The sequence below is a fragment of the Augochlora pura genome, chromosome 7 (genome assembly GCF_028453695.1).
Source record: "Augochlora pura isolate Apur16 chromosome 7, APUR_v2.2.1, whole genome shotgun sequence".
In the NCBI taxonomy this organism is placed as follows: domain Eukaryota; kingdom Metazoa; phylum Arthropoda; class Insecta; order Hymenoptera; family Halictidae; genus Augochlora; species Augochlora pura.
This window is the reverse complement of record NC_135778.1, coordinates 2,799,517-2,827,351: the sequence shown is the minus strand read 5'-3', so window position 1 is coordinate 2,827,351 and position 27,835 is coordinate 2,799,517. Positions and strand designations below refer to the sequence as shown.

The 27,835-nt window shown below is 39.6% G+C and overlaps 1 protein-coding gene across 3 annotated transcripts in view; it reads right to left on the bottom strand.

Moving 5' to 3' along the window:
- The window catches only part of Mctp (multiple C2 domain and transmembrane region protein), a 55,620-nt gene that overhangs the window by 17,116 nt on the left and 10,669 nt on the right, over positions 1-27,835 (bottom strand). For all 3 annotated transcript variants that reach the window (XM_078187812.1, XM_078187810.1, XM_078187811.1), the window contains exons 2-6: positions 26,444-26,876; positions 14,058-14,444; positions 12,183-12,446; positions 10,382-10,524; positions 9,274-9,465 (exon numbers count right to left, since the gene is read on the bottom strand). In XM_078187812.1, coding sequence (XP_078043938.1) covers positions 9,274-9,465; positions 10,382-10,524; positions 12,183-12,446; positions 14,058-14,444; positions 26,444-26,501 — 1,044 coding nt within the window. In that variant the 5' untranslated portion in view covers positions 26,502-26,876. The remainder of the gene's footprint in view (positions 1-9,273; positions 9,466-10,381; positions 10,525-12,182; positions 12,447-14,057; positions 14,445-26,443; positions 26,877-27,835) is intronic.

The following is a 27,835-nucleotide window of genomic DNA, read 5'->3' as shown; positions in this document are numbered from 1 at the left end:
GTCGTTTTGTTGCAACAAATCCACCTATCATTACGTGTTATAATGATTTGTTCCACATTTTTTATAAATGCTATGATTACTGAGATTTGAATAAATTCATGCTTGACGCTTATTAACGAAACGGCGCACCAGTCATCGCAATTTCATATGGAAATTAAATTGCAATACGTTAACTTTGTTTGTTCATCTTTCTAAAGTCGGCGTTCCTTATCTAACACTAGAATTATCAAATCAATCGAAATGACTGGTCTCTAAATTTTTCTTTCACGTTCACTGATATCGATAAAAATCTTTCTGTGATAAATGTTTTTCTTCGAAGTATATATACTATGATAAAAGTCGTATGAACTTTGAATAAGTCTAAGCTTGTTGTTATAAAACAATATATATCTGACACCTAGGAAAAGGCAAGAAAAATCGAACGAATCCAAAGCGATAGTTCAGATAAATTTTAAGATACGTTCCCGTAGGACTATTTTGATGTAATTTAGCTTAAATTAAAGCTGGAAGTGTCTACTTTAAGATAGAGTATATCAGATTGTAACAGAACGACGATATCATTTTGAAAAATTAAAAGAACTCGACCTCAGACATCATGAGGTCGATAATATCCAAACCAAGAAGTTCAGATGGATTTTAAAATACATTACTACAGGGTTATTTCAATGCGACTCAGCTTAAATGAAAGCTGGAAATGTCTACTTTAAGACAGGGCATATTAAGCTGAATTGTATAATAATTCCGTTCGCGTCGACTACACTGTACTAGACTTTCTTACAAGATAACGCAACCAGACTCGCCAGTTCTAGTCTTAATACTAATAGAGTGTCACGAGTTATTGAACACGAACTTATCCGTGCTATCGAGATCCACTGTGTCCAAATTCGATAATTTATCCGCAACAGTGTAACGCTATCACGCGCGCCAAAGTATCCCGCGAATTACCTGTCATCCGATATACAAACGCGATTGAACTAAATCTCGTTATCATCGAAATTACCGCTGTCGAAAGTCCGAAAGAAATCCATATGCTCCATTAACCAGCCCATAATATCCGAAATTAACCGGCATCCTGAACGACCATAATTAATAATGCACCTAACATATTTCCGGCACCGGTATTTCCACAACCAAAGCCGAATTAATTGAATCAATTTACGGCTGGCGAACCCGATAGAAACTCCTCTGTCACGCTCTCAAATATTTCATGAAATATTCGTAAATGTTATCAGCCAATCTAAGTTAATATTGCGTGGTTGAAACGCAAGTCGCGAGCATCGTAAAAATCAACTGTTAAAAGTCTGTATATACCTTCTTATCTACACAATAGCAAAATCAAACTGCTCCAAAATATTCTCTAAAATTCGAAAATTAATTCCATGCTACACACTGTTCACTGAGAGGTTGAGATGAAACCAACAACTTTTTTTTACCAAGTAGTAGAACCAAGTTGCACTAAAAATATTCTACAAAATTCCAAGATAAATTCTACGCCACTGTTCACTGAAGTTTGAATACCGCAAACACTTTTTTTTATAGAATACCGGAACGAATCTGCTCGGAAAATATTCCATAGAATTCCAAGCTAATTTTGATGTCACTGTTTACCAAAATTGGGTCTCACTGTACACTTTTTTTCCAGAGAGCAGCAGCGGTAGTGCTGCGCGAGCACCATGAACAGGCCCCCGGTTTCGGTGGACCGCTCAGCGAGGACATACGGTGCCAACGATTCCACGGTAATTAACGCGCGTCACGGATAAAAACGGAGCGTAGAACCGAGGCGAACGGAAGAGGGATCGTACCGTTCCTACTCGGCGATCGCCGGTGACTGGTTTAACGATATGGATACACAGTGGGACCATCATGCTTGCGAGCGGCGTGTCCCCTCTCCGTTCACAGCGAGAGGTAAACATTCATTGCGATATCGTGCGGCTTACGTTCACGAGTTCATTATGTCTGCCCGCATAACGTCTGCAAACGGCGGTCCGGATTGAACGGTCTGACATTTTCGCGTGACCGGCGCCGTTTTTTTCAAGCTTGGAGTGCATCATAACAAACTCGGGTAAACATAGATGTTTGTGATAACAAATATACTGTAAATATTTTCGTCGTCTCTTCGTGGTTACTATACATAGAAAAAATGTATCACATGAAACCAGATAGCAGAAGAACGTTTTTTAAGAAGTGCTTATTGGGAAATGAAGTGACCTTGAAAAGCAGAATATAATTTATAATTTTTTAACATAAGTAGCATTGATAGGATTTACGAAGTGTAACAGGTTTGCGGTATCTTTCTACAAACGTGGTTGGAATAACTGTTTCAGTGATTGCTGTAATTGTATTGCATAAATAATCTCGGTAATTATCACAGTGATTACTGTAATTGTATTGTGAAAGTAATTGCATTAATTGCTGTAATTACATCACAAAAGTAATGTCGGTAATTCTCAGAATAATTTTAATAATAAATTCTGACTTTTCTGTTCTTGTAATATTAAATTTCCTGATTAGGGAGTTCGTCCTCTATACACAGTGTTCCCATAAACACTACTAACAAAGTTCTTCTTGCAAATAATTCTGCATATTCGAACAAAACAGAAAAGTACAATGTTATACTGTTTTTGCGAGTAATTTTATTATATATTCTTTATTTTTCTAGAAATGAATGTGACCTTTGCTATCGTTCATCACCTTGCAGATGTCACAGCCAATTAGATAATTGAACTCTATGCAGAAAATTGCATTAAACATTTCTGAAACGACCTGGAAACCTATAAGGACTTGCGAGATAATTGCTTCGTTAACTTTTATGCTGCGAAAATAGCACGCCGCTGTTGAACGATAAGGACATTTAACGGCGATTTGATAAGGAACCGCTTACACCGATTTTTATCTTCTATTTTTACACGAGGGCAACGATGTAATATATTTAACTCGGAGTGTTCATCTATTGTGAAATAATATTGCTCCGTGTATAAATTTAGAACTCGTAAAAGTATTTTAATTTGATAAAACTATAATCTTCTTATATTGTTGTTCGCAAGTATTTCTATCTAAGTAGAGGAACAAAAATAAAATCTTATCCGCGCGAGGCCGTCGTTACTTCCGGCGACAATAGGGAGTGCCAGTTCCAACACATTTCATCTAATATTGATCATGACATTAACATGACACACGGGGAAACCTCTGGCGAGCACCTCCACGATCAGCGGCGAGGTTCATTCATCGTGTTTGCAAGCTATGTTACAAGCGATGACGAACTATCAGCGCGGATTACAGCAGGTACATTTAACATCGCGGCGTCTAGCATGTGTGTCTACAAGATACGAAGTCGGCTGAGATCGTCTGGCGCATGGCTTTCGATACCTGCGACCGTGAAAATTAACCGCTGCAGCGTTTAGTAGACTTAATTTCATAATTACTTCGAAATTATAATACAAATTAAAAATGAAACATAAAATTGATTTGGATCAAATTTTTGATGCAAAGTGATCCGAATTAAACTTTTATAAAAAAATGAATTTAATTAACCTTTTGTACAAAACTGATCCGTATTAAACATTTTCTACAAAAGTGATTTTATTTAGACTTTCATTCGAAAATTAATTTAAATTGAACTTTCACATAAAATAGCTTTTAATTAAGCTCTTTTAGAAAATTACTTTCGATTAAACTTACCAACAAAATGCATTCGAACTAAGCATCCCCATAAGATTGATTTCGAGAATTTTTCACGGAAAATCAATTTCGCATCGGTTTTCTACAATAGGCTCGTAAATCATGATATACAATCGCGAAGGACGTTACCATGCTTGTAGATCTTTTCCCGTGCGAATGAGAATAAATCTCCTCTGCGTTTTATTGCGCGAGTGAAAACTGAAAACGGAAGCACGGAAAAGTTCTCCCTCGGGTGGCGACGCCGAAAGCATTATTCCTCGGGGGGGGAGGGCGCGCGAAACCTCGGCGAAAAATATTTAGCGGGTATCTTCGCGAATTTCGTTAAGAGTTATCGAACGTCAGCCGCAAGGGACACCGTTAACAATGAGAAAAGTTACCGGCCTTCGAACTTTCCAAAGCATCTTTCCGACAATGATACAACAAAGTCAATATCGTAACGGAGACGAGTTTGCTCCTGACTCCTAACCCAGTTTCCTCGTTCTTCTATCCGCCAGAAATACATACTCCGTGCACATTTAACGGGCCCTGCGCACACACCTGAGATTGACTTTGGAGCGACAACCTTGTCGACATACTCCTTAAATTGTAAAGTATAAGCAACGCTCTACTGGTCCCTTCTTGTTTTTCTATTTCAGGCGTTTATTCCTTTTTTAGAATACAAATTTTATATACGATAAGATTTATTTTAGATTTTAGATTTTAGATTTACTTAAATCAAATTATAATAGACATTTTTGTGAGTTCTAAATTTATTTCTAAATTATAAGTCCGCAATTTATAATTCATTTCTAAATTATAAGCCCGCAATTTATAATTCATTTCTAAATTACAAATTTTAAGTTATAAAGAATTATTACATCAATTTTACGAGTTCTAAATGTGTATTTAAATATGGAAAAATATTATTATAGCCATTAGATTTAATTAAAAAAAAATTGTAATATAAATATTATTATCGTTTTTATTTCGAACTTCTCGGTCGGAAAGGTCACTGCACGCCGACAGCAAAACGTTGTACACATATTGAATTTGCTATCGGCTGCAATGATTGGAATAATCGGTCGTTGAAAGGTCAGATAGGCATGGATCGTTGAAACAGTATCGAACCGATATCAAATTCGTCGCCGGCGAATCGAAACGAATGCCGATATTTCGCATCGAATATCGTTATCGTTATTCACTTACCCCGCAACTTCGTAACAAAAAATAATAACCATTTCGTTCAGTCGATTAAAATATCAATACTCGTGTTAACAATTAAATTGCTTACCGAACGTGTCATCCCGTTGAATGCGCAACGTTAATCAATCAATCGCCTCGGCAAAGAAGAATTATTTTAATTCCATTCGTCGTTGGAAACCAAATATCCTCGACAGTTCTAAATTTATAAAGGATGTCATTTTTTTATTGTTACTTTTAAACTACTATCAGTTACTTTCAAGCTACCAACTTTATCCGAAGTTGTCTAAATTGAACCACTTTCTTCGAAACTTTTCACATTGAAATAACTCGAGCAACAAAAGTTTTTTCGAGCTGAAATTTTTACCGCAATATCTGTACGCGATGCTGAAGAGAACTGGGTACCTAATTATTTTTTAAATTATTTCTACCGATATTGAATGATTCCAATAAATGCAGGCGCTCAAATAACGAATAATTTTCCTCTTCCTCGAAAAGGTTATTACGATCGAATAAGGCTACTACTTGTTTCAGTTACGAGGAAAATGGCGCGGCAAGGAGTTCAGAAGGCGACACTGGATGGTCGATGCGCCTCGAGTATAATTGTAAGAGCGAACGAAACAGAGAAACAACGCGACGGTGTAACTCGACTCGAGAGGGCTACGTTACGAATATCTCGATCGGTCGGATACAGGACCGGGGTAGTTTTGTAGCCCCGAATGTGTGTCAATTGTTGACACTCGAGGCTTATGGTGAACGGGATTTATCGTTTTTCGATATTTCATTACGCGGAAGCGGCCGCGGCGTCGGCGACGGATCAGCGAACGGTATTTAATGTTTGCCCTGCGGGGTTATTTGCGCCCATCCTCGAGGGCAGGTTCAGAAGATCCAACCCTCCCCCCGCCGACCACTCGACCTCAAATTTACTATACCGGGCTAATTTTCGAGGATCCGCCCCCTACCCCTCGTCCGAGAACGAAATATTCGGATTATGCGGCTCATTGTGCTCGAGATTATAATCTGTGCGACCATCTGTCGCGCGACGGTCTTTGATCGACGATCGAACAACAACCGGCCGTAGATCTTATCCGGCTGGTTTACCTCGTCAATTTCTAACCGATGAGCCAGAGAAGAGGAGCTACAGTCGCTGTAGCGCGGCCAATAATTAGCCAATAAACTACAATTTATTAGCATAATGCGCGGCACCATTAATTCTGTATTTATTTAATAGAATACATTCATTTGCGGTTATATTTCAATTCGATTAATTCTTAAAATACCGTAGAAATTATTTCAATTTTGTTGATACCGTACTCGCGGAATTTTCTGAATTAAATAATTATATGTAATAATAATTTTTTTTGTTGCGATATTATTAACGAAATTACCACAATTTTATTACATATTTCTGAAACATAGATTTAACTCGACGCGTATTGTTAATCGAGTAAACAGTAATGAAGCATTGTGTAATTTATTTGGAAAATTCGAAGACTGATAATTTATCGTGTTATTCTCGGCACGTATTCCAATCAAATAAATAATAATAAAATATTACGCTTGTTCTCTTCGAAAAGTTCGACGATTTTTCTGCGACGATAGTTTTATCCGGTCACGTATTTCAATCAAATAAATGAATCCAGAAATAAATAAATAAATCCAAAAATAAATAATTTATAAGTTAAAAATAAAATATTAATATCGTACACGAATAAATAAATTGTTTAAGAGCAAATATACGACAAGTACGCGAATCTCAGAAGCAGGTTTGGAACTGTGTCTGGCCAAGATGGCGGGGAGAGCAAGGCGCTCAAAAGCTTTCGAGAGGCGAGAAGTGTATCGAACTTTCTTCCTTTCATCTTTGTCTTCAATCTGGGAAACAGAATATAGTCGGATGGTGCCGGATGAGGCCAATGTAACGGGTAATCAAACCCGGCACGGAAGTTTTTGGGGTCGACAGGCTTCACATCCGAAGTATTCATCTTTCATCTCCGCTGAGCCAGAAACAGGATTGTCGAACTTCAGAAAACTATTCAATACGAGACCGAATTTCCTCAATCAACTACACACTTATTAAACATTCCTCGCGTTTGCTAAACTTCGTAAAATATTTTTGTCAACCCCTTGCTCTATAATAACGACGATTTGGAATCTATACATTAATATGTAAATATTGAAATTAAGACTTTTTAATGTATTTTCTTCTTATAGAAAACAGAAAATATTAAATAAATCCTTATTGGAAAACTAAGTTTCCATTAAGATGAATTTTTGTCACGAAGCTCCGCCATTCGAGTGTTAAATTAATCCTGTTGCTTCTGTTATAACAATAAACACTGTATAATTGAATTATAAAACAAATCTCCTTAGTCCACGAATTTACAGAGTCGTCCTCGACGGACCTGCTTCCGAGCTCGTTAGACGCGGGGTACGTATTTATGGGGTTGCGAACGCACCGCAATAAATTCGACGAAAGTGGAGCGTAATATAGACTCTTAACGGGCGACGTGCTCACGTGTCAGCCGCGGCATGAAAATCCTTCATTAAAATTCTACTCGGGCGTTTATGCGAGCTAAAAAGATAACGGTTGCTAAACCAGCGCTCGCGCGCCCCTATCGCCGTCGCGATATGCAAAATAGGTTGTGCTGTTGCCTACATCCACGAACATGGTATTCTTTGTCTCGAACCTCGGCCGGCGGCCCTGTACTTCTTCGCGCATAGTTTTCCGTCCGAGCTTATGGCACGATAACGCACCGAAAGCAACCTTAATGGAAAATATCGAGATTCCGAGAGTCCTCCGGGAGAGCACAGCAGCTCGTAGATTCATTTTAGCGGATAGTTGAACGTTAATAGTTCCCGCCAGAATTACGAAGGTCACGGGTCACGCGGTGGGTCACGAATCGGAGGATTACGAGGTCGAAAGGTTCATAGGTCACCGGCTCGAAAAGTGCCGAGCTCCTGGAGCCGTAAGAATGGATGAGCCAAAGTTTGAAGCGTCGGCGGTACACAGAGCGACGAGAACAAAGGCTCGCGGAATAAAAATATAAAATACAAATGTTCTTGTATAATTTTATCAGATCTTGTTCAATTATTATATGCTTATATATACATGTACATGTTAAATAAAAAGTAAGAGAATATCAATCATTTTTTAGGTGAAGTTTAATTATTTTCTACTTTAAGTTAATATATGTCGGAGACGGCGCGAAATATCCTGAGATTGAAATAGTTTTTATTTAGTTGTTGAATATAATCGTACTTCGCCTAAAAAGTGATTGCATGCTCTCTTACTTATTGTATAATAATACATAGTATATAATAACTGAACAAGTCGCCACGATGGACTATCGTATCGTTTAAGGAATATTTTATGGAATTCAAAGATGTAGACCACCGTAGGATAATATAAATGCAAAGGCTAACGATTCTAAAAGTAATAAAAATCGCAAAGGTCACGCCAGTCGGAAAGATCAGGACGTTCGAAGGGCATGGAACTTGCGGAGTGATGAAATTGTCAAAGTCTCTGGACCGGACACCGTGTGGCTCAAAGGTCATTGGAACGGGAAGGGTCGCCATTGGTCATTTCAGCATGACCTCTCCGCTTTGTCATTACTTTAGTCAACTAAAAAAAAAAAAGAAAGAAAATGAAAAATAAATAAAAAAATGAATAAAACGAATAAAGAGAACAGAAATCAAGAAAGAGTACAAAATTGAAAGAACATTAAAAAAATATAAATATTCCCTGCAGGTTTTCCCTCATACTGTTTCGAGAAAGATGAGGTGTCCCTGTTCCAACACGAGCCTAATCGGTTTCCTAATAAGATCACGTACCATCTACAGTTAACAATTATAAATATCGCATTACAAATAGATCAACGTTGTAACAAAGAACATGGTAAAATAAATTTAAATAACATTCGACTACAGAAATCTATGGAAATTCTCACGTTTACAGAAATCGAGATGGGAAAGAATGATATAATAGTTTTATCAATTTCATCGATTTCGTACAGTTTAATTGTAATCTAGATTTAACGATGTCATTGACGTAGACGCTTCATCCTTTTCTATTCTTGTTTTAATGAACATTAATATCGCATTCTAATTTTAGGATTATTAAAAACTGAGTCGCTAATAGGTCAAGTGAAAAACTGAATAAAAATCGAAGAACATAATTTTACAGTCTGCAAGGCCTCCTAATCTCTTGCAAATCTAAATGATTCTACTCCTTAAAGCAAAAATAGCCATCGCCTCTCCTCCTACGCCAATGTCTTCAACAAATTCGTACAAAGTGTACAAAACCTCTATAAAATCGATACCATCGTGCACGATATAATTTCCTTGAAATTCCCGTAAAACGTTGTTCGCATAGATTTCTGCCACGTGACACACATGGGTGGGGATGGTTAAACGTACTTGTTCCTTTTCCTGCTGATTCCTCGGCCAGAGGGTCGCGGTTAAGTAGATATCGCCGAGATGCTGTTTCGGCCTGGCGGGATCCTTCAGTTCCAGCACGATGTCCTGCGGCTGGCCAAGTTCTAGCTGCGTCAGCTCCAGCTGAGCGGCGCCCATGAAGTCATCCTGAAGACCCCAGTCGTAGTCGAAGACCTATCGAAACGACGAACGTCTGTTGCTGGCCGAAAGAAAGAGCAAGAAGCGATTGAAACATCCGACGAAGCATTCGCTGTTCTAACGCTTAGCTGAACGATCGCGTGATTCATCGACCCTTTTTTTTCTACTCTTTAGCGGACTGCGGATTTTTATGTAAAATTTCATCGTTTTGCTATAGCGGAAATAATACGTTGATGTTTTATTATTATTTTAGTCTATTGGAAATAATTTGTTCCTTTGAAAATAGTACATCGAGGTTCTGAAATTCTGTTAACGGCTAAACAAATCTATCAAATCCGCAGTCCACTCGTTAATAATTACACCGTAATCTACTATCGTAAAAACAAGAAATTTATTTAACATTAATTTAATAGCTTTACTTGACACTCTACTTGCTGGATACCTATCGGCGATAGAAACTACGCGAACTAACAAACATACGCGACAATAAATTTCATCAAGATCCAACATCCTAAAGAACATGTTGCCAATTATTGAACTACATTCGAACGCTTCGCGCGTGTACCCGCCCCTTAAAGCGCAGCCGCGTTTCTCTAATTGCATCGCTCGAGCGGCAAGAGCCACACCGAGACGAATTGATCGCTATCTCAGCGCGAGAAAATTGCCGCGTCCTCGATGGAACGATGATGCCGCTGTTGCTGCAGGAAATATATTAGTCGGCCGTTTATGCGTTAAGACACTCGGGAGCTTAATGATTCATTAACGCGAGAACGCGGAGGGTTCGGAAAAGAGGGAGAATAGAGAGGATCTCTCGAGGGAGAGAGCAGCGACGGAAGAGAACCGTGCTTGTTAAATAAATGATTACGAAAGGCCCGCGCGAGCGTCCGGCTTCTCTATTCGGCCCGGCAACGTCACGCGACGGATGGACGCATGCGATCCGCCTGGATTTTACCTTGATTGTCAGCGCCTGGAACGGGTCTTCGATAGGCAAGGTCACGCTCTCGTCCCAAACTGGATTGAGGTCGCGGTGAACGGTCCGGGACTTGTGCAGCAATCGACCGGAGCATTTCACTTTCACGTACGGATCGCTGGCGCCTGGAACAAAAACATACGCGTACCGTTCCGAACCGGTTTTCCCAGAGAAGTCGAGTGGAAATTCTTAGGACGAGGGAGCGACGTAATTCCGAGGACGATTCGTCGCCGGATCCGATCAAATTAAAACGTTCTACGGCGACGTTTCCTCTGTTTGCTTCGACCGCTACGCTGCGCCGTGCGATCACGCGGCACGAAAATACAGCTTCCGTGAGTCAATCGCGGCGGAGAGAGGGGAGGTCCCTGAAGTCGTTCGGAGCGACTTTTTCTTTTACGACTTTTACCAATTTTCTCCGTGGCATCGTCAACGAGATATTCAGTTTTATCAGGTATATTAGTCTTACTTTCTATAGAAAATATAGTAGTATTTGTAACGACGGTGTTTCCAATGTTATAAGAGTATTTTGTTAGCGATTTTTCTTGTTTATCGACGATGCTGTTACTCGGTTCAACAGCGCGGTAGAAAAAGACGTACGAAACTGTTCGATGCGAATCGAAACACGGAAGCCCCTCAGATTCTATTACAGTAATACAATGAACAACAAATTAGAAACTATTTCAGTCCCAGGATATTTTCTGTCGTTTTCGCGATACGTGAATTCAAAGTTAAAAATAATTGGAAGTTCGCCTAAAAAATTATCGATATTCTCTTACTTATTCTATAACGTATACGTGTGTATAAGCGTATAATAATTCGACGGGAGAACGTTATACGAATATATTCGGACTTTAGATCGCTCTTTTCGATTCTTCTTACAGTAGTCGAAGCAATGATAGCAGCTTCGTCGGAGTTCGGCGGGTCTCGTAAAATACTGAATGAATGGGACGGATGCCTGCACATTGTTTGGGCAGCTGCGATTGATCTGAGGTTCATTGCTTAGGTTCGTCGAAGTCTTGGGCAACCGAAAGATGAAGCGCGAGTGACTCAGAGGGAAAGATGGAGAAGAAGAAAGAGCGAGGAAGAGCGAGACAGTATAGTAATGTATACCGAGTAGCATAATAAGTACTATAAGACTTTATTGAACAATTTTAAACTGAACAAAGCATTGACATTTTTTAGAATATTAACCAGTTACAAATAAAGAGTTTGTACCAGAATAATCATATATTATACGATATCTCATTTTTTCCAAATAAAGTGGACTTACGCTACTTTCAAAATAGACGGTTTATTCATCCCCTTTCACCTGATGCAATCGATTTTCTTGCGTTGCTATGCAGAAATCCGCGATACTAAAAATAGGAATGCTCCTCAGTGTAGAGCAAAAGAAACAGAAAGAGAGAGAGAGGGAGAGAGGGAGAGATTAAGGGAGGGAAAAAAGAGAAAGGGGGAGATCGAGAGAGGAAAAGGAAGAGAAATTGAGAGAAGGAGAGAGTAAAGGAAAAAATGAAGTATCGAAGATGATTTGTAAGGGTGCGAGAGCTAAATGAAAAGATCGAACAGCGAGCAAACATTTGTACGGTGCACTCCGTGTCCGGAGAGAATTAGGTTATGAAGCGAAACGAGCATCGGCGCTCGAAACGATTCCGCGGATCGCGAGCGGAAAGGATGAGAAACAGGGGGGGTCGAGTGAAGAGGATAGGAAAGCCGATAACGGTGTAAATTCATCGGAAAGCAAAAGGAGGGAAAGAGAGAAAAAACGATGAAAATATTCGCTCACCGCATCTATCCATAGCAACGAGGTTCGCTCCCCGTCTGATGTGCAAACGAAGCTGGAAGAACGCGTGCTGCCTCAACGCCAACTCCCTCCTCCGCGTGGCTTCCTCCTGAAGGAACACGTTCTCATCCTGGCCGATCGATCCAGGAGCCTCCTCGTTCTGCGTCTGGAAGCTCAGAGATCCTTTCGAGTGGGCCTCGCTGCTTTTTCCGGGACTATCCTCCGGCTTCGTCACGACATTCTGCCTCCCGCGCACCAACGGCGACTCTGACAACAGAAAATCCCAATGCACCGTGAAACTGATTCTTTCAGCTCCCTTTATCCCTGCAACGACGGCGGAAGCACCCTCGCGACGAGATATCGCCGGCATCGTATCGAATAATAAGATCGCGCAACGAAACAAGAGTCGTTCGTTCGAGGATGGAATTTAGGATTTTGGGGAACGAGAAGCGTTCCTGGGTCTTCGTATATTATTATATAGATTTACATAAAATATTACATAATATTACATAAAATATTACATAATATTGCATAATATTACATAAAATATTACATAATATTATATATAATATTATATCGTAATCAACTTATATTTTAAGTTGGTTAATATTTTTATATTTATATAAATTTATAGGACAGTAGTCTAATTGATTTTAAATAGGGGTAACACCAATTATATTTCTATTATAATAGTAATGTTCGCCATAAATTTTTATTATACAATTGAATGTTAATAAAAGCGTAGTATAATTTTTATATACTTAAATAATGATAAATTCTAATTAGAATTATTTTTAATAGAAATTGAATTCAATGGACTATATATAATTAAGGGTGACTTCGATTTAGATACACATTTATTGTTCAACTAAATTCCGTTAAATCCGACTTACGCGTCTCGCAATGATTTCGGCTCAATCACCTAAAGAGATCTACCAATCGAGTAAACGAGAAACTACCCTGAAATTCCGCGCGTGTTCGACATATTTCGCGCGGCGACTGCTAATAGTCACAGCCGGGAACGGTGCATCCGAACGGATTAAAAAGCGCTCGCGAAGTTCTCTTCGCGCTCGAATTTTACACAACTTTGTCGGGCGTGCAGCCACCGTGTAAAAATATAATTGAAGTTCGTCCTACGGGGAAAACACCACCTGACCCTAACAAATTTCAAAGTTGCCGTCCGTGAAACTTTGTTCGCGACGACCTCCGGAGCGTTGGAACGCTTTCTTCCCACGTTTGATCGATTCGCACGGCGCGTTGATCGATCGGGCTAATTCGAGTTTAATTTCGCCAAAGAGGAAAATAAAGCTATTAACGAGGAGGGGTGGGAAGTGGCAGTCGTTAGCCGAGCACACGCCGCTCCAAAGCGCCTTTATCAATGGTAACGCGTGCGCGCGCGCGTACCAGTTGCTAGAACGATTGCTAGAACGCCGTACGAAGAATGTCACCGAACCGGGCCGAGCCAAATTGCCGCCTCGTTCCCTAAGTTTTAACGAAGGAAAGTTTTTCTTTAATTCCAACCGTTCAATGGCGTAGGTTGCAAAGGACCGCGATGATTTCTCGCGAGGCTATCCTCTGTCGAAGTTGGCCAATGTTTCCTGACCAAGAAAATTCTGTTTCTTCTCTTTGTTTGAAATCATTTTTCTGTACTTTCAGATTTTTACATAAAAAACATTTACGCGAAGAAATCTATTTATGATCGTGTATCTACCCTCGGCTACCAAAACTATTTTATTTATCTTGAAGAATGAATAAATTTTGTTTTTTCATCGAGATATCGAGAATTTCAGGTTTAAATGGACTCGGTGTGGTCGACGCAGCTCGAATATTTAATTTCATAAAATCTCGCGAGCCAATAGGGCGAGAAGTGGGCGTTACCTGGATGATTGAGACAGTGCCGGGCAGGGCTCTGCGTGGCCGACGAGCTCTTGCTGTGCTCGGAGGAGTAGTCCGCGGCGTAATCGGACTCGACGCCCTTGTAGGAGGCGTCCTGGTGCAAGCTGCCGGCATCCTTCGATTTCTTCCTCTCTTTGCTGCGGCTGCGGGCCCACCGGCTCTTCAAAGTGGCGAAGAAGGTGTGCGTCCGCTGCGCCACCGATGTGGCGTGACGATGGTGACGGTGTTGATGAGCGCCCCCGGAGTCGGTCTGTTCACCGCGTCGTGACGGTGAACCGTTGTCGTTGTTCCGGAGCTCCGTGGCGCTTTTCGAGAGCTGACGGCTCCCGTTCAGGTTCAGTCTGGATCTCTCCTCCACACGGCTGCTCTCTGCAATTTTCATTTCGCCACGAGGCTCGTTTCATTACATATTCATGGCCAATGAACGACGACACGCGCTTACTACCAATCTCTGTTGCGATTTTTTTGCTGCGATTTAATAGCTGGGAAATAAATTTAAATAAATAGACTGGGATTGTTTGGTTTTGAGATACTAAGTGGTATTTTCATATTTTTGTGGGTTTTTTTTTCGAAGGCATTTAGGGTAGTTCTGACTTGAATTTTGACGGACTTAAACATTAAGGTATCGAGTAATATTTTTAGTTTAATTGATGTCGGTCGTGTTTGTAAAATCTGCACGTTCGAAAATGTTATATAGATTTAAGTGGAATGATTGATAAAGATACTTTCGATTAACTTGGCGATTTTATTAGTGAACGATACACGTGTTAGTAAAAAATAATACTGCTTTAATGTTTGTCAGGCTGAGGGAAATGTGATTTTTTTCATGAAATACCAATTGTATATTTAATATTAATTTCGACGAACTTTCCATGAGATATAACAATTGTAGATTTAATATTAATTTCGACGATCCTTTCACGAGATACCAGCGGCGTTTTAAATATAAATTTCGACGAACTTTTCACGAGATACCAATTGTATTTTAATATTAATTTCGACGATCTCTCCACAAGATACCAGCGGCGATTTAAATATAAATTTCGACCAGCTTTTCACGAGATACCGACAGCAATTTAAATATAAATTTCGACGATCTCGTCTCGAGATAGTAATTGTGATTTTAACATTGATTCTAATAATCTTTTCACGAGATATTTCACGAGAAATCAATTATAATTTTATTTTCAATGTTTGCGCATTACAATCATCGATCTAATTCGCATCTCTCATTCGAATTGCAGTAACTCCGCCTTTTCAATCTCAACTTGAAGTTCGACAGGGACGAACTTTCCTGTTTCAATTCAATTTTAATTTCAATCAGACTTTCAAGGCCCGCATACTTTTCTGTTCCAAGTTCAATTTTAATGTCAACTTTGACGCGGACATACTTTTTCGAACACACTTCTCCGTTCCAACTTTAATCCGAATTTGAACTTCGACACGCGTTTCTGTTCCAATTTCAAGCTCGATGCGGAGATTATGTCAAGGTTATGTTCGATTCCAATTCCAATCCCAATTCGAACTTTGTCATGGACACCCGTTCCTGTTCCAATTTCCATCCCGACGCACAGCTTATTTCTGTTTCAATTCCACTTTCCAATTAAAATCGTTCCAGTTCCAACTTTAACCGCAACACACATTCTAAATCTCTGCCCCAAGTACAAAGTTCAACGTACCCCTGTAACTCTGTAACTTCTGTAACTCGATTACAAGTTCAAAGTTCGACATACTTCGCGATTTTCATTTTAATCTCTACCTCGTCCGTACCCATACGCTTCACGCGACATCATTATTTCAGTTTCAGCACATGTCGTCCGCGTTTCTGCCATCGACAATCTTGTTATCTTAAATGTCAACCAGAGTCGATACTTCACGAGCGAAAACAATTCCAGCAAGGAAGATTGGGACGAGGACGGAAGTACCGTTTCGTTCGATCGCAATCGAATCGCGTCCTGGCCAGGACAAGGGATAATAATTGACGTAGTTGGCCCTTAACCTGTTAGGCAAACTTAACCTTAGGCTGGATTTTGAGCGAATGAAGTTTTTCATAAATAAATTACCATTATCTTAATATATATTTCTGGTATAGTTATGTATACTGGGTTGGAAACTATGAAACGGGCGTCGCAGCTGAACGAAGACTAAACAAAAACGCCCGTTTCATAGTTTCCAACCTAATAGCACTATCTATATTTATTCTTTCCTTAGTGTATTGAACATATTACACGCTTTCACTTTAATCGTTTACTTTAATAATTAATAATACAATTGAGTGAAGCGCGAAACATCCGCGAAAGCCGTTATAATGACGCGTCGTGCCTAACAGGTTAAGACGAACGTTCGTATAGGTTAGGAAGCTGGCCGTGAAAAGGACGAAGAAGTAAGCGCTTTGATTCGAATGGGGGCCGATCAATCAGCCTGGCAAAGCCGGAGGAGTTTTCTAAACGGACACTTTGGACCGAATGAATTGCGAAACCGTGACCTTGTTCCGGAACAGTCTTATCGACGGGATCTCGGAGATAAAGGACTCGACGAGGCCGCAGCCGTGGGGACAGGAGAGGGTCCTATCGACGGGATCTCGGAGATAAAGGACTCCGCGTACCGCAGTCGTAAAAGTGGAAACAGAGTGTCGACAGATAAGATTTAAAAAATGCTGGTCTAACCAGAGAGTCCTCTTACGTAATTCTAATTTTTTTGGTCCGACTTTGCACAATTTTATTATTCAACGCGAACGCCTTTTCCTCTGGAAATACGTGGACAACTAATTTCTTTGAAATCAACTCGATTGAAATTAACACGTTTTTATTCGTGATATTATATTTATATTATTTTAATTACGTTAATATTATTTTGAAGTACGTTAATATTATTTTGGAGTACGTTAATATTATTTTGGAGTACGTTAATATTATTTTAATTATGTTAATATTATTTTGGAGTACGTTAATATTATTTTAATTATGTTAATATTACTTTGGAGTACGTTAATATTATTTTAATTATGTTAATATTATTTCAATTGCGTTAATATTATTTTAATTACGTTAATATTATTTCAATTACGTTAATATTATTTCGATCGCGTTAAAGCCACTTCGAAAAATTCGCCACGAGTCTAATTCGTTATTACAATGAAGAGGATTAATCGTCGCTACTTAAGCTTTTGCAGCGCTTCTTTCGTGGCCGCGAGAAGATTAATGGTTCAGGTGAAATCTCGAGCGTCCCGCAGGTGTCGGCCGCGTTTATCGAGTTGTCTAACTTCGCTTTTGAGATTTACTCAGGCTAACAAGTTCGTGGAGAAGTTTGCCGCGTCAGTCGCCCTGAGGATCGTTAATTTATAGGTCGCAATCAATTTATGCTCCTGTTTATCGAACTTTTGGAGGCCAGCCCCCCTCTCTCTCTCTCTCAAACACTTTTGGTTTACCGATCCTCTCTGCTCTTATCGACGTGCTTGTAGAGCAAAGGATTTTGGTTCTCTGACCGATGATGCTCGACACAGTGTTTGGTCAAACAGCACCGTAATTAGACTATGAGCCGGGTGCAGCTGCGGTGCATCCAGCACCTGAACAAATTAACAATGAACGTACCATCGCCGGTCTGACACTTTTTATTATCAAATTGTACAATATTTTTATCATTCTATATATATATCTAAATTATAATATATATCTAAATTTTAGAAAAGAATTGATAAATTTTCTATTTTCTATTTAATCTTTGCATATTATATATTACTTCTTCGTTCAATTAAAATTAATTTCTAGCGGTATGACTGCTATATGTAATACAACCGCAAAGGGTTACTCTTTTTATTCAAATTATTTTTTTGTTCAATTAATAATATCTAGCACTAATAATTTTATTAATATTATTTTGTATTTTTAGCTTTACTTATTCTTTGTATTTGTTTGCTTATATTCAACATGGAAAGATGAATTATTATATAAAGATCGTTGGGGTTAAAAATCGATGAATTCTTTCCTATTTCATCCGATCGTAATCCGCGACACCAGAACGATTAATTATTAAATCCGATAAATTCTATCGTAGCTCGCGGCAAAAGTCGCGGAACTTTATCGACGCTTCGGCTAAAAACCGTCCGAGACGTTCTTCTGGGTCGTTTTAAGGTCTTTAACCTTACAACGAGGAAATTGACCGGGGAACGACGGGGCTCGCGCTGTCCCTGTATGCATTATACGTACGTATGCGGTACATGTATAATAACGTTAGGTAGGTGATCGATTCCTACGCGAACGCGGGAAAGCAGCTTCAGCCTTTAATCCCTCCAATGAGGCCATTTTACAATCTCTTCGACGAAGGGACGCAATTACCGGCCCCCGCGATCAAGCCACTTCGATCAAGTTTTAGAACAGAAGCAATCACAGCGTCAATGGGACAGATTTATTCTTAACGACGGCAGCTCCCCTCTCCGCGCCTAACTATTGCAAATCTCCGTCCAATGTTTCAATGGAAAACGAATTTATTTGGAAAGAAATGGTTTCCATGCATTTGGCCCACGAGTTTGACCCACGAGTGTCATTAATATATATAATAAATAATAAATATATATAAAATATATCTATATTAATATGCAAGTATAATTTTTATTAATATATATATTATCATGTATGCATAGTACAGGAAAAAATGAAAGAACTATCGAACAACTTAGAAGACGTGGACGTTGGGTGATGAACGTGCGGGGATGGTTTCAATCGAAATAAAAACGGAGCCTATTCATTCGGAACCTGGCCGTCGAAATCATTGTAACGATCCTGGTTATGCCGCGGCGAGAGGCCGAGCTAGGAGAAAAATAAAGGAAAGTTTTCATGGAAGTAGGACGTTTTAACAAAGCTGCGGCATGCGCACAAGCGAGCATGGCACGGCTCGGAACAGCGTTCTCCTCTATGTATTTAGGAAATTGCTACGTGGATGTAGGTCTTACTTCCGGCATCGACTCGACACATTTACGACGTCCTGCGGAATGATTAGAGCGATAGAGGCTGTGCGCGCTCCTCTTTTTTCTTCCTCCTCCTCCTTCTCCTTTCTCCTCTTTTTCCCTGTTTCACCGTTCTCCGCGATTTTTACTTCATTTTAATAATCGCGTTACACCCACGCTTCGCTGTTCCGTGTCCGTTCAGCCGATATAACCGAGACACCTCTTGCGTGCATAATTTCAAAAACTTCCGCGGAACTGCTGCTTCCTTCTCGCGTCAATTTGCGATGTTGAAGCGAGATGGTTCGGGCATAACGTAACGACGCGAAGATGTTGCGAACTTCGGCAGTCTTATTGTCATTAAAATAAGAGTATTTCCTTGTATGGTTAATGATATTATAGGGTGCGAATTTTGAGGGACTGGGCGAATACAATTGTTGTATTTAGTTGCATAAAAGTGTGATATTCTAATTTTTAATTGAGAAAAAGATATTATCTTCTTCAGTTGCATGAAAATATAATATCCTACTTTTTAATTGAGAAAAAAATATTATCATCGTCTTCAGTTGCATAAAAATGTGATATCTGAATTTTTAATTGAGAAAAAAATATTATTATCGTCTTCGGTTGCGTAAAAATATTATATCGGAATTTTTCGTTACAGGAAAAAACGGTACCGCATTTTTATGCCACCAAAGACAATGGTAAGAACTTTTACAGCACTAAAGACAATAATACGAACTTTTACAGCACTAAAGACAATAATACGAATTTTTACAGTACTAAAAAAAATGGCTATGAATATTTATTAATTCATCAATGTTGATATTAACAGTTTCGGTAATGAACATTTTTAGTGGAATAATAAAAAGAGGGGGAAAGAGAGAGAAGAGAGAGAAAGGTACGAATACATGTATCTCAAAGTGATTGACAAATAGGATGGTCGAACATTTCTTAGCGGACCCAGCCTAAACAACATTCATCACAGAGAATGATGGATGATTTCCTAAGTAACACGCGCGACATTAATCACGCCGCAGCCAGAGAGGAACGCGAATTGATGACTTGTCAATCACCGCCACCGAAAATTTGCCAAAAATTCTCGGAAGCGCGCGAGCAAATTAAGGTCAAATAATTCAACAAATTCGTCAACGACAACGCGAGATCACTAACTTATAACCCCTTAATTAACTAAAAAGAAAACAAAAAGAAAAACCAAATTGACTTCCCCTGTTTTAGTATTAATTTTTCTATGTTGTTCACGAAAGACGATTTCTAGCCGTAGAATCTAGTTGATTCAATCTTTACCGTGAATTATGGAACACCCTGTATACGATTGAATTGCCGAGCCCTAAAGGCAACTAATGTACTATATTTTATGAGTATAAATAATATAATATAAATATAAATATATATCAAAAAATAATTATAATACAAATATGTATGTATATGATTCATTTGCATAGTAAAAAACTGGTAAAAAATTGCAGCCCCACCGAAGGGTCGCAAGGTCAAGCGGAAGTTCCCAGCGAAGCTTGTTTCGCAGATTACACGTTTCGCCCGTATTATAGTGATGTCGCGTCGGACGCGTCGAGGCTCTCGCGGAGTTATGGCAAATTAGAGGGTAACACGGGAATTAGGTGCAGCCGATACACTCCCGTTAAAAGGATATCGATGTACGACGGGGGTGGACACGCCGGCGTTAGGGGTGCTTTGTAGGGAAAATAGGAGGCGCGCGATCGGTACACGGGAAGAGCGTAGGGAATCTACAAGGGAAACGCTTTACGCGCGCTTCTTGAAGGATTATAGAAGGACGAGGTGTGCGGGTCGCACGGCTCCGTTGTCGCGTTATGGAAATCTAAACGGCGTTCCGCGCGTTTGTGTACGCACAGTTTATGGTGTGTCCGACGCGGCGTGGATAGGGGAGAATATCGTCGGTTGACGCTCGATAGCGCGTACAAAAGAACGACGATGCTTGGAGCTTTCTCTGCTCCGCGGCGGGATTCCTTTGTCGGCGCCGAGGACGCGGCGTTACTTTAAACGTTCGCGCTCGCTAGAATTCTCCCGCATTTCCCCGTGGCGTCGCCAAATTTTCAAGGTCTCCGGTTTAACGAGCTTGGACTTGTTTCAATTTCTCCGGCGAGTCCTTGACGAAGCACTTTTGTGAACGCTGTTGTGTCTCTCGGTGCTCAGATTCCGCCAATTTTAATATCTGACAGAATATTGACAATAAATGTAAATTGAAATAAATATAATAAAATATAAATTATATATAAATATATAAGCATCGAGTGTTGATATAAAATTATTTTTAATACATTATTTATGCAAGGTACCTTATTACCTTATTTGACCGATTTTACAGTTTTTATTCCAATATTATTAATGTCACAAGGCTGCTTCCATTAAAAATCATTGAATATATTTTCTTGCTCGGGCAAGTAACTGCTGCAAAAATACTGAAAAATTGGAATAAATTCAATGTCATCATTCTTATAAGGCATTTTTTTGTTAATCGCTTTTAGAGCTCGATATATCCAGTATTGAAATCTAGAAAATTGTATAAATTATTTACAACAAGAATCACGACATAAAAAACAATTTTTGTATAAAATAAAGTGCGCTGTCTTTTCAGCTTCGACGAGCTCGCACGTAATTGAGAAAGTTCCGTCGAATCGGCTTTGTAGATTGTTCGATGAAATTGGAACAGGGGAGGAAGCGGCGCTGACGAGAGAGAGAGAGAGAGATAAAAAATATGTGAAGTTCGAAGTCAGCTGACGGGGACCGTTCGTGATGATACAGAGAGAGAGGAGGCGGGACGTCCGAAAAGGGTGGAAGTGGCCCTAGTGCGTCGAACGTTATTAGATCTCGACCGGATTCCCCGGAAACGTACTTAATGCTACGATCCGCTAGGGAAACGAACGCGTCATGCGATTCCACCGTTGGAGGATATTGCTTTAATCGAATTCCCACAGGCTACGATAAGTGTTCGTCGGTCTGGCGATGGAACAGCAATCCCATAATCGAGCAATGCTATCCGTCGGACCTGGTCGTCTCAAATGAAATGATTTATACGACCGTCGTCGCTGCTTGAAAGAATTTCATTTTCACTCAGATTTGTCGGGAGAAATCGATCTTCGAAATGGTGAATAAACTATAAATATTTGCACCTAATTATGCGGTACAGTATATATAGAATTATAAATATCAATCAGGAGAAATATAATTTAAAAATAGATATTTAGTAATTAATAAAAATTGAGGTGTACGAAATGATATTTCAGATAATTATTTGTAGAATGTGTTAAGAAAATACTGCTTTGACGAATCATTTTCTTTACTGTAACATAAATCAACTATTTTTGATATATATATATTATTATATCCGTTACGTCGATCAAATCTTGAAATATTATTGAACGTAATATTAATAATAATATCAAATAAGACTACTTCGTGCCAACAAAAATATTCCACGTTAATAAGAATATTTCATCCACCCCCCGCGATGAATTCTCAAACGACCCGAATAAATAAATAAATAAGTGAAATAAGAAACGAAAAGGTACCTCGTCAACTATCTCCAATATTTTCTCGAATATTTTTACCCATGTCTAACAAGTACCGCCAAGGGAAGACAATAACCTGCCGGCGCAATGTGATCGCAGGTGTCTCCGGCCATTGCTCCGCCCTTAACTCAAAGGGAAGAACTGTCGTTCGGCAAAGATGAAGGGCAACCGTTCGACCAGAATCCCGGCTATATATCTCCGTGTCCCCGCGGAGAAATATGAAGGTTGTTTAGTCTGCTCCAGCCGTAAAACCCGTGGGGATCGGGCGTACTTTTATTACGGGGACCCTGGGAAGGGGTGGAAGCACTGGCTTCGGTCCAATTGTTTTTCGAAAATATCGCGCCGAATCCGGGGTTCTCCATTCTTACATCATTTCTGCAGTCTATCGAGATATCCGCCGCTATGCGACCTCTCTCCGCGAGCAATCGTTCGTCGATGGATTCTGCATAGTTTTTAAGCAAAACAAATGTTTCTCAAGTTGACAGAAATAGAAATTCGATGAAAATGTGTTTCCTTCTTTGAACAATTTTTTCAAATACGTAGACTATTTCGATTAACCCGTTCAACGTCCGCTAAAGATTCATTACTAATAAAAGAAGGAATTTTTATTAATATTTATTATTATTAATTTTCTTATTTATTTTTCGATTGCATAATTATATAGGTATTCTCGCTATTACTATCTACTATGTTAAAATTCGAATAAAATTCGACGTTTCAACAAACGCACGTCATATTAAATTAAACGTTCTTCGTCTTTGAATTAGTGATTAGAATCGAAAGAGTTTGAGTCGTTGTGCCCGCGATGAAAATGGCACGGAAACGGGTTAATCCCGTCGACGGTGGTACAGGCACGAATTACGTACGATCCCCGACGCCGGTGTCCGCGTCGCTTTCAATTCGATCGCGATTGAATTGCTCGTTCCGACGATTCCCTTAACGAGACGGAACATTTTCCGCGGCCGTAGTAACCGTACGGATCCCCCCCATAGTCGCCGCCGGCACGCCACGCGTATATTAGAGGGAGACGGAATTTGTTGAATCAGGACGAATTCACGCTGAATTCGAGGATCGTGGGGGAAGACGAGGGGTGGCCGGCCAAGATCGAGATTGAAACCGTTCGACGATCGATTAACCCTTTGGACTCGTGACTATTTCAATTGTATTTTAATTGCATTTTAATTGTATTTTAGTTTACAGTATTTTAATTCACGGTATTTTATTTTACAGTATTTTAATTCGCGGTATTTTTGTTCACGATATTTTATTTTACAGTTTTCACAATTCACAATATTTTAATTCACGGTATATTATTTTACAGTATTTTAATTCACGATGTTTTAATTTACATAATAATTTACGATGTTTTAATTTCTCATAATATTTTGGTTGACTGGAAATTTCGTCGTGCAATTTATGATTTTAACTGATCCGTCCCCAACCCTGAGCTAATAAAAGAGGCGCGTGTCGCGACGAGTCGAGATTGTTAATAAAGGAAACGTGGGCCGTAACGAACTTAATTCAGCAATTCGGAAACGCGTGCACCCCGGATTCGAGACAGCGTAATATAATAAATCTGTTTTAGCGTTCACGTAATCGTCGCGCGAAGCCAGATTTAACACCAATCATGGTCAATACCGGCTCGTTAAGCTTCATTGGCCGCGTCGGCTAGCGAATATTATCCGACACTTCGCCGACCACGTGACACGGCATTGAGGGATGATGGTCGCCCGATCGCTCGCTCGCACCTTCGAACGTGTAGATAGGAGGATGAATTAGTAATCGTTATCAAGTGCGCCGACCGAATCCTAACGCTAATAATTCGGAGGTTGAAGTTTGCGGTTTTGCCCGCGGGGAAATTAATTCGGTCAATTGTTGTTGGTCGGTCTTGATCACCTAACAGGCGAGTATCAAGATTTCCATTGCTACTAAGATTTCGAAACCTTCAGAATTTCTACCCCTATAAGACCCCTTCTACCCCTATAAATATTTTTAGAATTGTTATATTTACAAAACTTCAGATATTTCCAAAATTATCGTATCTACGGATGTTTAAATATTTTCAGAATCACTGCATCTACGAAGGTTTAATTATTTTCAGAATTCCTGTATCTTTCAAGCTTTAAATATTTTCAGATTTTCCACATCTGCAATGATTCCGAAACTTTCACGATCTCCATAGACTACCGGATGGTGTAGTTTCCAAAACTTTCCAAAATTTCCATAGACGTTGAAGCAGAACCGGAAGCTCTCAAAACTGTCAAAGTCTCCACACGTCCACGAAGTGTCCAACAATCTGAATACTTCCAAAAGTCCATACATGCTACGAATTCCATAGATTGTTGGAGGTGTCACGGTGGACTCCCGACGTTTGTAGGATTTCCAAAATTGTTTAGCCTCCCAAAAGCGTCCTCTCAAGACTACCGAACCTTTCAGAATCTCTGAATGTTTAACTTCGAAACCTTTCAGAAGCTTCGAAGTTCCAGAACTTTCGGAACTATCGCTATACCGCTCGAATCCCCGCACTCTAAATCTCTGTTGGAAATTGAACTTTACAAAAAAATCTGTAGAATAACCTATAATTTATGATGATAATAATGTTAATAATAATAATAATAATAACAGTAATAGTAATAACAATATTAATAATAGTAATGATAATAGTAGTAGAAAAAATGGTATCGTAGAAGAGGGGTGTGTACGTTGGAAGGTGAACGGCGTTAGAATAAAAAGAAAAGAAGGGGAGAGAAAAAGGGAAAATAGAAGAACAAGTGAAAGCATAGTTAACCGTGTTTTCTGCTCGATAAAACGAGTTTACACGAGAGGACACGTGTTCCATTAGCCGATGACTACCTCTCCGAGCAATACGAACGAAGGGACACGTACGGAAATCGAACGATCAATTAAACAAAAACGTGGACAAAATTCGTATCTCTGATAATTGCACGCTGTGTTCCATGGAGAACATTATCGAACTAAATGAGACATTTCCCAAATAAATACAGAAATGAATAAGTAAACAAATAAGTAAATAATAAAGTGGAGAAATGTTAGAATACTAAGTAAAGAAATAAGTAAGTAAATCAATAAATAATGGATAAAAAATAAATAAGTAAATTAGTAAATAAATACGTAAATGATTTCTTCAAAATAAATACCAAGATAATGTTGTTTACCAGTAGTTTTTGTGTTGTTCACTAGTTTACTAATAATTTTATAGTAATAGCTAGGTGTCGTTGAGTGTCAAATATCGAATGCTTATTATTATATGGCATAATAATTTAACATTCAAACAAATTGACATCCTTTGTAATAGAATTCTTATATTGTTGTATCAGTGTCAGTGTTCTGTGTCTCGTCTAATCATCGTTTTGGTGATAAATGCATAAAATCCGCAGTCTATTAACACTGAACCTACGAAGACGGTCAAATTGACCGATTTCGCGTCTTTTATTTGTAAATTGTCGAAATTAAAAGAGACTTTCATTTGTGCAAATTGATATCATTAAAAAAGACTCCTCTATTTACAAAACCAAATTAAGAAATACTTTCATTTGTCATAGAAATTATAAAGATCCCTTTCCTTGCAATTTATTTTATTCATTTACATTCGAATTACTCTTCCAGTTGTACATTATGGAAATTACAAAGAGTCTTTTGCTAGCAAGTTGTTGAAATTACAAAGACCGTTTTGCTAGCAAGTTGTTTTCATCGCGTGATATCGTTAAAATCGTAAAGACTCTTTCATCGTGAACAATAAATTCCACAACGCAGGCGCCTATTAAAAGCGAAGAATAGCGGCAAATAACGAGCCGCGTTTACGACTCCGTCAGGTTCAGCGTTAATTCACGGAAACTCACCGGCTGCTATTTGTTCACTGTCCTCCGACCCAGCGAGTAGCTCGACGCTCTTGCTCATCTTATCCGCCTTGCACGACGCGGATCGTTTTTCGATGCTGCAGCTCGCGGGCCTTTAATCTCTTCTTGAAGTGCGCCAGTCTGCCGCATGCCGGCAGCATGATTTCGTCGTGATGATTTGGGGGGTGGTGTCGGAGGGAGGGATTAATGAACCCTAAGGAGCACCGAACGGCGGCCGCATGCTCGTGATTCCCGTTGGGTTTAAACCGTCCGGGGATACACGTGGACGTCCACCGGAGGATCCTGCGGCGTCGATCCTCCCTCTCTCGCCCCTCGGATCCTCGATCGACCGTTCTCACGACGCAGCCGGCTGGATCATTCGGCCGGGTATCGCGATTCTCGAGGCCGTGCCACGGGATGAGACCGCGAGACGGAGCTGCCATGATACATATAGATGAAACAATCGTGAGAAAACCATGAATCTCTTACTCCGTCCTCCGTATTGGTTCCGGTTTTCGTGATTTTTTTTTGTTCCCCGCGACGATCGCCCTGCAACCGATTGCTCCTGAATAGCCTAACACACCGGGTCACCAGATCATCCAGAACTTGGAAATATGTTTTTTAATATTTTACTTTTTATTTTAGATTAATTTAGATGAACAAACAGACCTGCGAAGTTGAAAAATAAAGGTTCAATTATGCGGTCAAAAGTGACCCGGTCTGGGCTCATTTGTGTCGGCTATTCGAGAGCTGTTTTTTCGCGTCTATGATCAACAAATTTTGCAATTTATTTAGCAGTAGCGTGGGACGTTAAATTAAATTTTTTAGGACGATTAAAAAAGTATATAAATTGAATATAAATATATAATATAATAAATAGGAAAACGAGAGTTTCGAACATTTTCTATTTCAGTGTTATTCAATGCGAGCCGTCGGTTGCAGGACGTCGTATGTACAGAGTGATTCAAAAGTGGACAAAAAGAAGTTCGCAAACACGGGTAACCAATTGCGCAGACTTCGTCGCGCGAACTCGAGGTCAGTGGAAATGAACGATTGCATAAACAAAACGACGAACGTCGCCGTCGGAGGCTTCGAGTTCGCTCGGCAAGATCATATTTTTCGAAGAAAAAGAAAAAATTCGTAGAACTAAAATGAGACGACTACGAGGCGTTCGATATGACAGAACTTTATCTCTGCACGTGAAATGAAAACGTCATCGCAACGAAAATCTGATGGGAAAACTGGCAAAACAATTCGCAAATTGTAATTGTCCGTTTCCGCTGCGGGGGACACACCGATGCTATATCTATGCAAAACAGAAAACGTGGAAACGTTGAAACAATATACAGACTTCGGTGGACGAGCTTCGGAACAAACAAAAGGATAACAGCAGAG